Source organism: Bombus bifarius, unplaced genomic scaffold (assembly GCF_011952205.1).
Source record: "Bombus bifarius isolate JDL3187 unplaced genomic scaffold, Bbif_JDL3187 scf7180000008199, whole genome shotgun sequence".
NCBI lineage: Eukaryota > Metazoa > Arthropoda > Insecta > Hymenoptera > Apidae > Bombus > Bombus bifarius.
The window spans coordinates 622,050-638,561 of NW_022884505.1; the positions used below are offsets into that span (position 1 = coordinate 622,050).

The window sequence follows — 16,512 nt, forward strand, 5'->3', positions numbered from 1 at the left end:
TTAGACGATTAAGTTAGTTAAAATTGTAAATAGTCGATTTTATGTCCTAGCAGTTACTTTAAATTTTGGCAGTCTAATGAGCAGAGAAGTTAGGATACCATTGGTGCTAACCTATGCAAATGAAATCCTGAAATAACCACTGAATCCATAAATACCCTAGATCGTAAGACATCTTTACACACAGGGGGCCTATTGATCGTCCGTAATAGAAGTTACATGCATATATGGATATTACACTTGTTCGTGATTCGTGAGGGACTTCATGCTCTATGATAATTCCCATTCCGTTTGACACAGTTTTCTCATTTCTTATCGCATTATTCTAAGTCGTGCGGTGAGTTTCAATTATTATAATAAATAAAAATTAAAGTAGTTATTTTAATAAATTGATTTATAAAAAAAATAAATAAAAAGCAACAAATATATGCATTGAAATAAATTAATTCTGAACACAAATGGTATCCATTGTGATTATATAAATCAGATAATATTGTAGTTAAGTATAAAATAATTCACATTTATTGATATATTATTGCTATTACTGTGATATCATTATATTGTGTCATATATTATTCGCTTTCTACATTCTCCCTTTTTTTTAAACTTTTATCTATGTTAAATTTCATTTTCATTATGAAGTCTATCTTTAAATCAGTCAGACAGATGAATGTTTTCTATGGAACAATATAGTAATTATTATCTTTCAGTATGACAAATTACAATAAATGAATTAATATTGGTAATAAATATAATGTTAACATTGCAATATTAATATGTATTAAGAATATAAACTACGAATGTATTTTACTATCTTGTTTATTAAGTTTATGATCTTATTAATGTATGTCTTATGTAATTTATTGTTTTATTTTCCAAAACTTAAATAACGGTGTTGGTAAGTTTAATGTATTTTCACACAAGAGTTTTGCAGTAATGTTCTTTGTGTTCCTTTAAAATGTTATGTTTTTCAATTTCTATGTAGTATATCACTAGTTTTGATTATATTTAATTAGTCTAAGTTGAAATTATAAATTAGTATTAATTTTACTAATATATTAAAAAATTTTGTATATGTATGATTAGTAGCCTACATTAAAAATTGCAATATTTGTTTTAAGTATTATAATTTATTTTACTTCTGTTATATTTTACCAATAAAGTATTAAGTAATCTGAAAATAAAATTTGAGATCTACATTAAAGTATATTATATGAAGGTAATGTAAGAAAGTAATTTTCCTAATTCTAATAAATAATTCTTTCATTTGGAGAAAAACAGATATTAAGTTTAATTATTTTGACTATTTGATATTGTAAGATTTGTTTGTAAACCCTAAGTTAATAAATACGTTGATGTACATATTATGAGATTACAATAAAAATGTGTGTATATATATATATATATATATATATGTATGTTTATGTTTTATTTAACTTCACAGGGACATTCAACTTCAAAATGTTTTCTAATCATATGACAACAATTGTGCGGCTTGCTGCTCAACAGCAGCAGCAGCAACAAAAACGTGGTATGGCAACTCTTAAAGCAATTTCTATAAGATTGAAATCTGTAAAGAATATTCAAAAAATTACTCAGTCAATGAAGATGGTGTCAGCTGCTAAATATAATAGAGCTGAAAGAGACTTAAAACAAGCTAGACCTCTTGGGATTGGTACAAAAGCATTTTATGAACAAGCTGAAATTCAAGCACCACCAGATGACGAGAAAAAGCTTGTAGTAGCAATAACAAGTGATCGAGGATTGTGTGGTGCTGTACACACTGGAGTTTCTCGTAACATTAGGGATGTCCTTTTAGCTGATCCCAAAGAACGTGAAAATACGAAGATTATATGTGTTGGTGAAAAATCTCGAGCGATTTTATCACGTTTGTTTGCTAACAATATATTGTTTGTTGCATCTGAAGTTGGTCGTAAACCACCCACATTTAATGATGCTGCCAAAGTAGCAATTGAAATTATGAATAGCGGGTATGCTAATAATTATATATTATTTTCAAATGTATAAAATTGTTTCATGTTAACATATGTGAATCAATATATTGATGTCTACAGGTACAGTTTTGGTTCTGGCCGCATTGTGTACAATCGATTCAAGTCTGTGGTATCATATGCTGTTGATCAGTTACCCCTTTTTGACAAAAATGCAGTAGTTAATGCACCAAAATTGTCAGTTTATGACTCTCTGGATGAAAGTGTAATTCAGAGCTATTTGGAATTTTCTCTAGCTTCTCTATTATTTTATTCTATGAAAGAAGGTGCCTGTAGTGAACAGTCAAGTCGTATGACTGCTATGGATAATGCTAGCAAAAATGCAGGGGAGATGATAGATAAATTAACTCTGACATTCAATCGTACTCGGCAAGCTGTAATTACTAGAGAATTAATTGAAATCATTTCTGGTGCTGCTGCTTTGGATTAAAGAAATATATAATGTGCATTAAAAAGGGAAAACATCATAGTGTTGGGAAGTAGGTCACAAACGTATTGTCAATTGACATTTGAATGTGTCGTTTTCTGAAAAGCAAATTTCAATTCAGGACCTCTCGAAATTGCTAAAAATGATCATTTAAAAATACAATGTTTATAACCCAACATGAAAATAAACGGTTAAAAACTGTTCGCAGAAATACTTTATTTGTTACAATTAAAACTGCCAAATAAATTAGATGATTTTATTAATTTTTGTATTTATTAACGCAATAAATTATGTCTTATCTATAAATAAATTATATCTATGCTAATAATACATATTAGAATTATTAGATATTTATGTATGTAATAGTATGCAATTTATTATCATTATTGCTATTTATTGTTAAGTCATTTCTTTGTATATTCCATAAAAAATTTACTTTAATAATTTAAGTATATGAAATTTTTTTTGTATTTTATAGGCTGTGATCAAAAAAGAATTACCTATAATATCTATAAACTTTTAATTTAAATATAAAGTACTTACGATTAAAATAAAAAAAAAAAGAAAAATTTCGTTGAAAATCCATTATACCATCAATTTTTGTACTGATAACTAAGTAAAATATTATTTATATTAATATTTCTGAAGTAGTTGTGTGATTCGTTTTATTAATTCATAAATTATACTAAAAATATTTCCTAAATTTAAGCGAAACATAATGTATTAAGGAACACCAGTTTTATATTTTATAATTTGAGGAACACCAGAGTTATTCCACGTTTTCCTGCTATCTGTAAATGTAACCTCAATGTCATAACAAATATTAAATAATGGAAGGAAGTCGAAAATCTCGTGTTATTCTTGAAGAACATGGTATACCTAATGTGAGGCTCTACAATATACATATGTATATATATATTTGTGATAATTCAAATTAGCAATTATTAATAATAATTTTATTTTTTAGGCTTCTGAATATACTAATTATCAACCACAACAAGATTGGAACTTGCATAATTTTAAAAAAGTATTTTTTATTCTGAATAAAAAATATATTATTTCTAATATTTATAAAATTATTACATATTATACTGATTTATATTTTTAGGAATTCAAAATACAAGTGATAAGAGAGTCTGAAGATGAACGAGAGTTAGAGTTTGATTTAATAGGTTATCCTGTTGGATTTGCTAACGCATTTCGTAGAGTCCTTTTAAGTGAAGTACCAACCATGGCTATAGAAAAGGTTTACATTGTAAATAACACAAGTTTAATTCAAGATGAAGTTTTAGCTCACAGGTAGTTATTTATATTTAAAATGTATATTATTTTTTCATTCAAAAACAATAAATTTATATATATGTATGTTCATATTAAAGATTAGGTTTAGTACCACTTCAAGCTGATCCAAGATTGTTTGAGTATCCTTCATCCACTATTAAAGATGAAGATGAAGTTAGTGATCAAGATACTCTAAGATATGAACTTAAAGTATCATGTACTTGGAATCCCCAAGCACCTAAAGATTCTCGAAGAACAAATGATATGTATAGAAATAGCAATGGTACATAAATATTTAATATAGTTAAAAGAAAGTTATACAAATGTAAGAAGAAAAATAATTTTGTTTTTAGTGTATAGTAAAGATATTAAATGGGTTCCCATTGGTCGTCAAGCAGAACTTTATCCTCGAGGAGCAGAGCAATTAGGTGTTCTAGAAGATGATATTTTAATATGTAAAATGCGCCCTGGTCAAGAAATTCATGTTTTTATGCATGCAGTGAAAGGAATTGGGAAAGACCATGCTAAATTTTCTCCTGTAGGTAGGTTGAATATTAGCATTTAAGTCATTAAATTTTATAATATTAATATAACTGAATTTATTTCAATAAGTTTTACTTGTAATACTTTCGAAATTATTTTTTATTTAGCTACTGCATCATATAGACTATTACCAGATATACAACTAGTAAAACCTGTCAGAGGAGAAATGGCGGATCGTTTGAAAAGTTGCTTTAGTATTGGTGTTATAGAAGTAATTGAAACTAAACCAGGTGATCCAGAATCACGCGAAGCAAAGGTTAAAAATCCTCGCTATGATAGCTGTTCTAGAAATGTGTTTCAACATGAAGACCTCAAAGGATATGTACGGTTAAGTAGAGTACGAAATCATATTATTTGTAAGTTTAAATACTTTATTTAAAAAATTTGTCATTTAAAGATTATGCACATGTTGATATATTAATTATGTATATCTTTCTTCCTATAGTTACCATTGAATCAGTGGGAACATTACCACCATCTGTATTATTTGTAGAAGCAACTAAGATACTTAAGGGAAAGTGTAAAATGTTCTTGGAAGAACTGGAAAACATTGAAAAATAGCTAGAAGTATTAAGATGTTAGTAATGACAATCAAAAATATTTTAACTTTTTGACTTTACTTAATTCATTAAAATTCACTTTTATAAAAAATGTAATGTACAATATATTTAATAAAAAATATAAAAAAAATATTGTAAATACTATATGTAAGATCTATGAATATCTTGATATTATTATACAAATTAGTTCCAATTATTGATTTTCTTCAATTTTTATGATTATAAAAATTGTATATATATAAACATATATTTGTAATAGTTTTGATTTTAAAAGCATCATATGTTGAATTCAAATTATGCAGGCATGATAATTTTCTCCGATATTTGAGGTTATTTGTTGACTCTGGTTTACCACTGTTAATAATACATATATATATATATATATATAATTTGTGAATAGAACATATTTCAAAAGTTATAAATAATCAAAATTTAATTTTCTATTTATGGGGATTAATTTACTAATAATAAATGTAAAAGTAAAGAATCATGTATACGTATGTATATATATCCATTATTTAGTGGATTTATAAAAAGAATTGAAAATAATCTTAAGAATGTGATTAGTAAGCTATATATTGATCGAATTTTATCTTATCTATATTAAGTGTATCGTTTTATATTATGATAAAATGAAACTCGGTTGGAATGTAGGCAGTACGGAATATTGTTAATTCACTTCCATGTTTATTGCGATGTGACAGCACAGATTTCTTGTCTGGTTTAAAATTGTTATATCACGAGTAAGATTTATTCTGTACCATCGTTCTAGTGTCTACCTTTAGAATTGCGGATAATGGGACTAGGAATTTTTCGATGGAAGATATTATTGATTGCTATATCTGTTTTACTTCTTTGGCAATCTTCGAAAGTATGGTTGAATCTAACTCAAGAGAAATATGGCATAGAAGGTAAAAATCCATATATCTACGAGCAAATGTCATGCGAAATGGAATAATTTAATATTTCAAGATTATATTTGTTTCTGATTTGTATATTAGAATTATTCGTTATTTCTTTAATACTTTTATTTAAAATTAACTGATTTAATAACTTTTCCAATTATAAGAATATTATATAAAAATGCATTTTTTTTTACATTAAATAGATAGATAGATAATATCTTTATTGCTTTTCTTATGGATTCTGCTTTTTTGGTTTGTTTTGATGACAATCCCTATCTTCTACTCATTATTATATTACATATCACATATTTACATTAAATAAGTAAAAAATATAAATATGCAAAAATTTGTAGTAAGCCCAAAATCAGAAATTTTATTAAAATTTGTATTTTTGTTTTCTAAATGTAGAAATTATCTGTTATATCAACACAAAATATTAGATAAAATTTTTATTTTTGTGTCAATGGCTTAAATAAAAATTTTAATTTACTATTATGTAACTTTCTCGATTTTCTTGGGTATCTGCTAAGTTTTCTATAGCACAGCTTCAGGACAACCAGCTAACAAACGACGAGAGTAAGCAAAAGGTTCACATAACTGTGTATTACGAAGCACTATGTCCAGATTCACGCAACTTTTTCATAAAACAATTATTGCCAATGTACCACAAAATTCCAAATAATGTACAGTTGGAATTTATACCATATGGGAAAGCTACGGTAGGATACTTTATAAAGAGAAAAAATGATTTAAAAACAGTATGTTTCCTCAATACATACACAATGTAACATATTAATTTTGATTTTCATGTATGTGTTTATTATTCTACAGATATTAATACAGTAGAGATAGTATACATAGTAAAATATTTTTATCCTGTTATACTGTATAATCCCTTTTTTAAATACGTATTAACGTTACTTTTTACGTTATAACGTATGTATAATAAGATATGTTTCCATAAAGAATAACATGAAACAATATAAAATTAAAACAATGACTAATTATTGGTAAACTAAAGTATTATCTTATTTTTGACTTTAGTAACAATCAACATTAGATTACTAGAAAATATCTTACTTATCTTAATATTTAATATTTAATTATTTTTTGGTTGGAAATATTTGATTAATCTAGAGATAAATGAAAATAAGTATGAACTTTTAAAGTCTAAGCTTATTTGAGTTTACAAAATTCTTACAGACTGTGAAAACAGAAAATGGGTATGAATTTATGTGCCAACATGGACCCATTGAATGTGGAGCAAATATCATTCATGCATGTTCCATAGATATCCTGAAGAATACCTCCATTCAGTTAGAGTATCTATCTTGTATGATTAAAAATAACATAGTGCCAGTAAATATCATGGAAATTTGTGCAAAAAAAATGAACATAGATTATAATCCTATCTTTAAGTGCTTTATTGGAGATAAGGGCAAAGAACTTTTGGCTAAATATGGGGAATTAACAAATGCTGTAACACCACAAATTTCCTTCATACCAACTGTTGTATTAAATGAGGTAAGTTTTTTAAGTCAAGAAATTTTAAAACACAAAATAATATATTCAGATCAATGTAAATTATTAAAAATTTTTGTTCCTATATATATTATAATAAATATGGATTTACAGAATTCTGAGAATCAGGCAAGGATATTAAAAAATTTACTACATGAAGTGTGCCTACAATTTAAAATTATGCCAGAAGGTTGTATATTATAAAGATACATCAAGTATTTATAAAACATACTTCCCTGATAGATTTGCATGAAATACAATATTTTTTACATAAATTTTTATGTATCTAATGAATGTTAAGATCTAAACGAAAAATGCCTTCCAATTTTTTATTAAGAATAAGAAATGAAATTAAAAATGTAAAAATTCAATTAAGTGAATCAAAGAAGGGCATATATTAGGTATAAGTACATATATAATACTTTGTAGAACTATTTAAAAAAATTTTTTAATTTTATTTATTTTAAGATATTGAAATTTCCGTATTGTTACTATCTGGTATGTAACATATAGTAGCATTATTGTTTGAAAATTCCAAATTAAAAGATCTAGGTCATTAGTCCCTAAATTACACTTATTTTATGACTGATAGTAAACTAAAATATTTATGTTGTATTATTTCTATTAATGATATATATATATATATATATATTTCAAATTTGTTCATGATGTTCAATATTATTTTAACTTAAAATTGTTTGTCATTATATAAAATGTTAATATTAGTAATACTTGATTGCTCGGTTATAATGCATTTTACATTTGGATTTATAAATAAATTGAATAAATTAAGAGTTACATATAATAGAGTGGTGATATACTTAAAAAAAATCTGTTTTGGTAAACTAAAAAACCTGCTATTCTCACATTAAAAGAAACAAGAGTTAATCAGTACTTTAATGTATGGGAACAATTTATTAACTTAATATCAACACTTTATACAAACTGTGTCGCTTCGTCATGCACGATAAGTGAAGTATGCCTTTGATATGGCGGAAAATATCTCACATAAAATAGAAATTATGAATGTACAATCTCAAATACAGGAGAAAAAAACATATAGCGAATATTTTTTCTTTAGCCGAATGAATAAATACATTTATTGGAATTATTTTGCAAAGATAAACATCAAAAATAAATAACTTCTTATTCACGTCACGACGGAGTTTCATAAATATCGCATTTTAATATTTTATATAGTTTCGGACAAAAGATTGAGAACAAGAGTGACTGAAGTAGAATCTCCACTATTTTATTTGCGAGGAATAAATGTTTCGGGAAACGATCCTTGAAGAAAACGAGAATATGATTCTGTAATAGATCTCAAGCTTTAGTTATTCTTGAGATACAATACTGACTTGCTTTTTCTTTTCATTTTTAAAACTTAATATCGGTTCTTAGCGCCCGCTGTAAAGAACTTTCATAAAATTATAGTTTAGACTATGTATAACTTGCGACACGAATATAAAATTAATATTAAATATTGGAATATATTCTTTTAACTTAGACTTAAACACTAACCGTCAATGATCGATGAAACGAGCAATAACTTGTTTAAGCATTTAAATAGGGATGTTCTTTGAATAACTTCTATATCACCATTTACAAAAGGACTTTGTCGTGATTCCTCTTTCCCTTTCTTTTTTTGCATCTTTACAAAGTGAGAACATTTTCGCCGTAAATCACTAAATTTTAACTTTATGTTCACAATAACGATAACAACTATCAGAACGACCGCAAGTGAAGTAAAATAGTTTTAAGAGCTCTCCTTTTGCGATTCGTATGCCTTAATATCTCTATAAAAGGCTTCCGAACCGATGAAACTTCGTAGATATGTTAACGCGAATCTTGACAGTGAATTATACACATACATTTTGTCGGCAAACTATTACTAGATGCCATTGAAAATGACGATGAAGATAAAAATGGCTGAAACGAGAGGTCCATTGGTTAATGAAGGAAACGAATTGAGTAGTTGTGACCTAAAAATGAGGGTACATTTATTTTGTCTTTTTATGATCAATGCGATCTAGGTCACCAGAAATACAAGTACTTCTCATTTTGTTCACTTCAATATTAAATAATAAAGGACTGTGGAGGAATTATTTCTTCTTTTCTTCCTTTTTTCTTCGTAAATTAGTTTTTATATATATATACATATACACATATATGTGTATATATGTGTGCATATATACATATATATGTATATATAATATATATTACATATATATTAATGACTGAATCACCGACACGCATGTGTTTCCACTTTTCGGTGATCGTTCTTTTCTCTTAGTACTTAACATTATCATACGAATCTCACAAAACCACACCAGTTTCTCCTGCTTATCTTGCGAGACTGGCACGCACCCCTGGGCGAAGGAAAATATAATGCACCAATCACTGTTGTGACTTGACTTCTTTTTTAATCCCTCATCCCTATCTCTGTGTGCTTCCATTTATATTTCAACAAAAGTGGTGTCGACGTTGTGTAACGCGCACGCGTTTTAAGGCTTTCTCAGTGGAGATAAGATACAAACGGGAGATTATAATGAAATTGGATACAGAACGCACTTGGTGAAATATGTCTTACATGTTTTGTTGTGTACGCGTTTGTGTGTCTGTGTATATATGTGTACATGTATAATACGTGTCATGTATTATATAGGTTTTTTCAAAGGCTTAATAAAGCTGAAAAAGCATAGAGACGTTTCACCAGAAATATCAATACTTTGATATAACCCGATTTCATAGATCTCATAAACGTGGTCCAAGATAGCATTACGCGCATCTCTGAACTTCTCGAGGATACTCCGTATTTTTTTTAATCCTCCTAATACTTTTTCTTTGATACTATTTCTCAGCTATTAAAAGAATTAAATTATCCATTATGGCGTAGTAACGAATTCAGTATGTACGGAATCATCGATAAACCAAAGGTCGAAGACATTATATTTCGAACTCTGGAAAACGATGTCCAATCCGAATTTTCTTTGGCAAAGTAAAACAAACGCTTAACATGTACGTTACTGATAAAACTTTTCGCTACAACAAATGCTGTATCGATGACACAAGCACGTTCTTCTTGATCGAGAAACAAGTAGAATAAATTTCCAACTTATCTCGATCAATAAACGAACCTACACAATGCGCTATAATAGCCTTAGATTTTTCCCTTCTTTTAATACTTTTCCTCTCTTCTGTCTACTGATTAATAATCTTTTTTCAATACATTGAAAAGTAGAATTTACAAGGAAAACTTGCATGTGAAAGTCTTCAAAGATACGTGCAGAGAAGAAATAGGAAAAGGCCAAAAAGAGAGGAAAGTAGGGAAACACTATTTACTTTTATCATCAACAAACATGCGCGTCTGTTTTTTTATACATATATATATCTAACATTTTTATATATATATATAATTATATTTTTTATACGGAAATAAATCATCTTTTATGTATAGATGTGTTTATGTGTGTACTGCATATTTTTTGTATTTGTTTATGTGTGTGTGTAATATGTATTTTTATGTTTATGTTGCGTGTAGTTAAGTATTTTGTGTATTTAGAGATAATGATTTTTAGTGGTATAACTCTTTAATTAAACAATTGCCCTGTATTACTTATCGTTAATGATGATTAACGCGTGTTGGACGTTGACTTTTCGCGTTTTAAAGACATCTTTGCGTCCAGATACAAGATTTTTTTCACTTTCTGGTCGATTCGTTTTTGTTAACATTATATTTTTCTTTGTTTCTTGATTTATTTTAATACGTCAACACCACTCCAAGTTGCAAGTTTTTCCATTACACAGGTTGCATTCACTTTGATGTCATCATTGTGACGAATTCTAGACAAAGAATATAACACAGTTAGAGTTACTATTGCAAATATGTAATTTAAACTTAGAAATTACACAAATGCTTTAAAACTTTTAATCAAAATTTACGAAATATTGATAAAAGTAATTTAATCTAGAAATTACAGTAAATATAAATTTAATTGCACAACCTTCATAATTAACTTGGCCATCACCATCAATGTCAGCCTCCCGAATCATTTCATCAACTTCCTCATCAGTGAGTTTCTCGCCAAGATTTGTCATAACATGTCTGAGTTCCGCTGCAGATATGAAACCATTTCCATCCTTATCAAATACTCTGAAGGCCTCCCTAATTTCCTCCTCACTGTCAGTATCCTTCATTTTGCGAGCCATCATAGTTAAGAACTCCGGAAAATCGATTGTGCCATTACCTACAATTCCAAGTATTTTTAGTTTTGATTTTTTCTGAAATCAGATTTTTTCCAATGTTTTTAACAACGAGATAATGATAACAGTGTAAAAAAACATTCTTTCATTATGCAAATATATTGAATGATAATCTAAATTGATAGATTTGAAAATGATGCTGATGATATCACATGCAATCTAAGAAATACAAAAATTGCATAATGAATAATAACAATGCAATGAGTTATACGTCAGTTATAAAATAAGATTAGGGTAAAATACCATCTGCATCCACTTCATTGATCATATCCTGAAGCTCAGCTTCTGTAGGATTTTGTCCTAGCGATCGCATAACTGTACCCAACTCTTTGGTTGTGATAGTACCATCCCCATCCTTATCAAATAGCGAAAATGCTTCCTTAAATTCTGCAATTTGCTCCTCTGTGAGTTGATCAGCCTTGAAATAAAAAATAAAAGTTACAGTTACATGTTCACATTATTAGCATAATATTGTTAAAAGAATTTAGTTAAAATTTTGTTAAATCAATTACATGGGATCTTTATTTTATCAGACATCATACAAATAATTTGATATATCATAAAATACCATTCTATTAGTTGCAATAATGGGAATTATTTCTCTTTTATAAAATACATAAATATATATATTTTCTATTGTTTATATACTTGCTAGTTATGAGTATATACTGAAGATATACTTTTGTCTGAAGTATGTCATATGGAGTAAGTGTGTATGCTGAGAAAATGAAGAACATTCTATATTTTGTAGAAACGCTCACAAAAATAATACGTTAAGTTTTCATTGACGAGACTCGTAACACGATTACAAAGAAAGATTATTTTTGAGTAAAATTCTTGATAGCAATGAACATTATTTTCTGTAAAATTTCTCATTTCTTTCATACTTAATGCATAACGCTCTTTAATGCATTGCCGATGTTTCGATCTGGAGGAAATGCCGCCACCTTGCTGAAAACTAGAAACACTTTACGTCCGTTCAGGTATTGCCCCACCCTCACTAAGAAAAAGCGCGAGGGGGGGGGTCGAGATACTTAGGATACCGTTGATTGGAAAATTAAGACACCTGCTAATCAACGTGTATTTTTGAAAAATCGTAGAGCGAAGCTTGAACGCTCGAAGAAGCTTCGATTCTTACTCGAATTAGATTCAATCAAACATCTAACCAAGACACACAACCGAGATTCAATCTAAGTCAAACCATACGATAAACTTATACTATATGAAGAATTCATTTCTCAAATGAAGCTATGCTTGCATTTGTATACGTTCAATCGCAAGTGTATACATCTAACAACCAATTAAACTTAAAGTATTTGTTTTATTTCATCGGAAATCCAATTCATTCAACCTTAGTTCTAAATAAAATACATATCGTGGCTGTTTAACTATCAATAAATATTTACCATAAGCTCGTTCCGGTCGAAAAATATCTAAGAAATAATTATCTGTTGCTATAATCAGATCCCTAAATAAAATAACGAATTAAATACATTTTTGTATTTGTAGACAAACAACTATTAAATAAATGATAAGGAAGTGCAGTCGTTAATATAAAAAGTTGTTTTAAATCAGCCTATGACTTCTAGAATAAAACACCTTACAATATAGGTCAGTTGTGCATATATATATAAATATATATTTATATATATATATGTACTACATACTATGCTTTCTTCTATATACTTTATACAAAAATATCCATTGAGCACCTAGACCTATATAAAAACAAATGTCATAAATAAACTAATAATTCGATATTTAATATTTCAGTTGTTTATTAAAAGGAAAGTATATATGTATATAAATATATATATATATATATATAGGCGCAAATATTATATATATATATATATTCGTTAAGAATCTAACTAAAAAAGTTTATATTACGTTGGAGTATAATTAATTTTTAATACAACTGAAGGTTTATTTATAAAAACTAAATATTTATATGCTTAAGAAACACTTTAGAATGGTCGTATCTATATTTTAGGTTATGCGGTAAGACGATCGACCAACATCGTCGAATATCATAAAACTGCAACTAAAAATGGAAAATATTTTCAAAAATTTGAATACTACATAGCGTATGATCTTGTTTGATTTGAAATCATAAAAATTGAACTTATGCAATTAGAAAATATACAAAAAATGTGTTTATATTATACTGTGAGTATAAAATTCTCATAAAGTTCTCGTGATTAAGTATAAAAATAAAATGTAGAATTTAATGTTTATATTTTCGTATTAAAAAAAATTAACTTTTGTGAAAAGTTAATTGAAGTCATCGTTAGAAGAAGATGAATGCAAGAACGTACAAGGAATCAGGGAAATTGGCGCAACAGCAAGAGACCGCGAAAATCAATAGTGAGGTATACCGTGTAACGGTTGACTGTGTCGAATACTATATGCTACATAAGAAAAACATTGAATATCGTGAAAAAAACGGATTACGCATGATAAAAGAAAATGTACAAGATTATTGTACTCTTTCATTAAGTACTTTAATCCTAAAAAATGTTACGAAAAAATAACCTGTTAGATACAAGATAAAAATTGGATGAAATATTGGAGTTTGTACTGTATGATGAAAACAAGTTCCTTTCGAAACGAAAACGATACTGAGGTGTATCAAGCCTATAAGCGACAAGATTTTATCCAGTATATGCAACTACTATTGTTACGTTTAGAAATATCTCACATAAAACTTGAATTTTTTCGACGAATAAATGAAGAAATGTATTTATTCGAATTTAGCGCTGGTAACTTATCGTCAATTGGAATTCCTTGATGTATCCAAAAAGAAATACGATAGCAATTATTATCTCATTAGATTTGATAATCTAAAGATAAGGTATTTTATGTAGATAAAAGTTGTGAATTAACGATTTTAAGAAAGTTTTCTCGCGTCATTCGATATTCCAACGTACCGTTATACATTACATTGATACATGACACAACGTAATACGAACGACGTTGACTCTGAAAAAGTTTTCACCGTAGCGCCTTATCATAACGCTGTATCTTGACGGTCGGCCGGAAGATTTGAAAAATCATTGTTTCCTGTTTAGATCGTTCGATGTTTTTTTGCGATTTTTATCGGAGGAAGTTTCACAATTCATGACATCTCGAAAGAGACTGAGAAAAACGTATGTAAGCCATCGGAGTAGAAATGGATCGATAGTCGGTCCATCTCCGCATACCGGCCATTACGAATGTAATATTGCAATAGTGCGTAGGTAAAAAAAACATACGTGGGATAAAGTGGAAAAATATCATAGGATCTGGAAATGAAATCTTTTGAATCGGATAAAAATGGAAAAAAAGAAGTTTTGCAATAAATGCGTATCGGTAGGTTGCACGTGCACTCGACGCGTCAATGCGGCAAACGAAAGCCTAGGAGGAGGGTGAGGGCGAGGGACCGCTGAACGACGTCCGCATAGGCACACGCACCAGGAAAGAAAGCATATTCGACTTACCATTTTGGCTCGGTTCTTTTATATCTCAGTACGCTCGACGATTTGAAATATCGGTTTAGGCACTGAACACAAAGGATACTATTCACAATCTCTCTCTGGGCCAACGTGGAAAGTAAAACTTGTGTGCACGAAAGCGCGGACAGACACGCAATACGACACGGCCGACGAGAAACGCACTCCGAACAGCAATGGAGTCCACCGTTCTCTCTCGGTGTACGAGCCTCTCTGCCGCTTGTCTCGGTCAGGTATCACTACGCCGCCCCTAACGGGCTACATGACGGTGTCTCCTGATTGGTCGACGGTCTAGACGGGGGTTAAGGGGAGTTCACGCGGCGATGCGCTGCGTCGTTTCCTACGCAATCGACAGATAGTTCCGTGCGGCTTCTCCTCTGCGAAAACCCTGAAAAAACGACTGGTTTTTAATTGGACAAATGGGAAGAAGTAGGAACGACACGACGTCCAACGTAGAGAACGGTCGTCATAGACAATCGTGCAAATCCGCTTTACATGCGGGGTGGGTGCGGTCGTGTTTACAGGACAAGTCCGGGCGAACTAACCAGGCCTGTGATTGGCCGACGCGCACCTGCAATGCGTCAGGCAGCCGCGCGGACTGTGCCGCCGCCGGCTACCGGGTCAAAGCCGGGCTTCCCTGCGAGAGATGGCTCGAATGCAATGGTCAATGAGCGCGTTTTTCGGCTGCGTTTAGGCCTTACGTCTCTCTCTTTCTCTCTCTTTTTCCTTTTCTCTTCTTTACCATATCCCTTCTCTTTTTTTCTCTCTTCCTCCCCTTTGCTATCTTTGTCTTTATCTTATGCTTATTTTCTTCTTCCATTTTACCTTTTCTCTTCTACCTTTTTTTCTTTCTCTCTATCTCTCTCTCTTTCTCTCTTTTTCTCTTTTCATTCGCTTTCTTACGATTTCTATATCGTTAGTCCCCTAAGTCCTAAGCTATCGTAGCTTATTCTACTGACAAGAATAATTGCTGCAACGATATTTCGTTCGTTTGGTATCATAATCCCGATGACATTCGTCATTTTTAGTCAGCTTCCGATTTCAACTTCAGTTTCTGGAATGGCCGGAAATTCGCATCTTACATGACAGTCGTCAGGTGCAAAACAGGTTCTTGAGTCTGCTTCGCTGTCTCGTCCTGCGAATGATATTGGGTCACGATGGATTAATGCTTATAGTTTATAGGAAACGTTTTCGAATACTTTATCACTGAATCAAACTTCTTCATGCCCTAGAGAGTTGTATCTTTCATTCGTTTATTTATAGTAGACATGTTAATTGATATTTGCATATCTTTACTAATTTAGATAAATAAAGCGAATTGGAATAATTTTTCAGTAATATAAATCCTTACCTTTTTCTATTCCTTGAAGTTCTATCTTTCCTTACGCGCGATTTACAAAACTTTTCATTGAAATTTTTTATTACAATAAAATTTTTACAAAAAATTCATCGATGCTGTTCTCACGTATTCTCATGGAAAGGAAATATTTGGATGGCCTATTTCACGTGGAC

The 16,512-nt window shown here is 29.6% G+C and overlaps 4 protein-coding genes across 4 annotated transcripts; 3 read left to right on the forward strand and 1 right to left on the reverse strand.

The window, feature by feature from the left end:
* Nucleotides 1-180: 180 nt before the first annotated feature.
* Nucleotides 181-2,699, forward strand: LOC117210131 (ATP synthase subunit gamma, mitochondrial). The gene is made up of 3 exons (XM_033452851.1): nt 181-334; nt 1,442-1,988; nt 2,073-2,699. Exons 2-3 carry the CDS (start codon nt 1,459-1,461, stop codon nt 2,437-2,439), a joined length of 897 nt encoding a protein of 298 aa, XP_033308742.1. The 5' UTR covers nt 181-334; nt 1,442-1,458; the 3' UTR covers nt 2,440-2,699.
* Nucleotides 2,700-3,196: 497 nt separating this feature from the next.
* On the forward strand, nt 3,197-4,867 carry LOC117210128 (DNA-directed RNA polymerases I and III subunit RPAC1). Its single transcript, XM_033452845.1, has 7 exons — nt 3,197-3,320; nt 3,404-3,463; nt 3,545-3,735; nt 3,816-4,000; nt 4,071-4,259; nt 4,368-4,616; nt 4,706-4,867. The coding sequence occupies exons 1-7, from the start codon at nt 3,267-3,269 to the stop codon at nt 4,819-4,821; spliced, it is 1,044 nt and encodes a 347-aa protein (XP_033308736.1). The 5' UTR covers nt 3,197-3,266; the 3' UTR covers nt 4,822-4,867.
* Nucleotides 4,868-5,361: 494 nt separating this feature from the next.
* LOC117210135 (GILT-like protein 1) lies at nt 5,362-7,814 on the forward strand. Its single transcript, XM_033452859.1, has 4 exons — nt 5,362-5,731; nt 6,266-6,444; nt 6,929-7,249; nt 7,361-7,814. Exons 1-4 carry the CDS (start codon nt 5,617-5,619, stop codon nt 7,448-7,450), a joined length of 705 nt encoding a protein of 234 aa, XP_033308750.1. The 5' UTR covers nt 5,362-5,616; the 3' UTR covers nt 7,451-7,814.
* Nucleotides 7,815-10,628: 2,814 nt separating this feature from the next.
* LOC117210138 (calmodulin) lies at nt 10,629-15,224 on the reverse strand. Its single transcript, XM_033452863.1, has 4 exons — nt 14,989-15,224; nt 11,753-11,927; nt 11,251-11,493; nt 10,629-11,089 (listed from the first exon to the last, which is right to left on the reverse strand). The coding sequence occupies exons 1-4, from the start codon at nt 14,989-14,991 to the stop codon at nt 11,061-11,063; spliced, it is 450 nt and encodes a 149-aa protein (XP_033308754.1). The 5' UTR covers nt 14,992-15,224; the 3' UTR covers nt 10,629-11,060.
* Between the last annotated feature and the right edge of the window lie 1,288 nt (nt 15,225-16,512).

What these genes read in the sequence shown, in the direction of transcription:
- LOC117210135 (XM_033452859.1), top strand. Translation starts at nt 5,617, where the DNA reads ATGGGACTAGGAATTTTTCGATGGAAGATATTATTGATTGCTATATCT. An exon ending in AGAGAAATATGGCATAGAAG is followed by an intron (nt 5,732 to 6,265) that starts GTAAAAATCCAT and finishes AGTTTTCTATAG; the next exon opens with CACAGCTTCAGGACAACCAG. An exon ending in TACCATATGGGAAAGCTACG is followed by an intron (nt 6,445 to 6,928) that starts GTAGGATACTTT and finishes AAATTCTTACAG; the next exon opens with ACTGTGAAAACAGAAAATGG.
- LOC117210128 (XM_033452845.1), top strand. Translation starts at nt 3,267, where the DNA reads ATGGAAGGAAGTCGAAAATCTCGTGTTATTCTTGAAGAACATGGTATA. An exon ending in AAGAACATGGTATACCTAAT is followed by an intron (nt 3,321 to 3,403) that starts GTGAGGCTCTAC and finishes TTTATTTTTTAG; the next exon opens with GCTTCTGAATATACTAATTA. An exon ending in GATGAAGTTTTAGCTCACAG is followed by an intron (nt 3,736 to 3,815) that starts GTAGTTATTTAT and finishes TTCATATTAAAG; the next exon opens with ATTAGGTTTAGTACCACTTC.
- LOC117210131 (XM_033452851.1), top strand. Translation starts at nt 1,459, where the DNA reads ATGTTTTCTAATCATATGACAACAATTGTGCGGCTTGCTGCTCAACAG. An exon ending in ATTGAAATTATGAATAGCGG is followed by an intron (nt 1,989 to 2,072) that starts GTATGCTAATAA and finishes TGATGTCTACAG; the next exon opens with GTACAGTTTTGGTTCTGGCC.
- LOC117210138 (XM_033452863.1), bottom strand. An exon ending in CAATGAAGTGGATGCAGATG is followed by an intron (nt 11,494 to 11,752) that starts GTATTTTACCCT and finishes TTGGAATTGTAG; the next exon opens with GTAATGGCACAATCGATTTT. An exon ending in TGGCCAAGTTAATTATGAAG is followed by an intron (nt 11,090 to 11,250) that starts GTTGTGCAATTA and finishes TTCTTTGTCTAG; the next exon opens with AATTCGTCACAATGATGACA.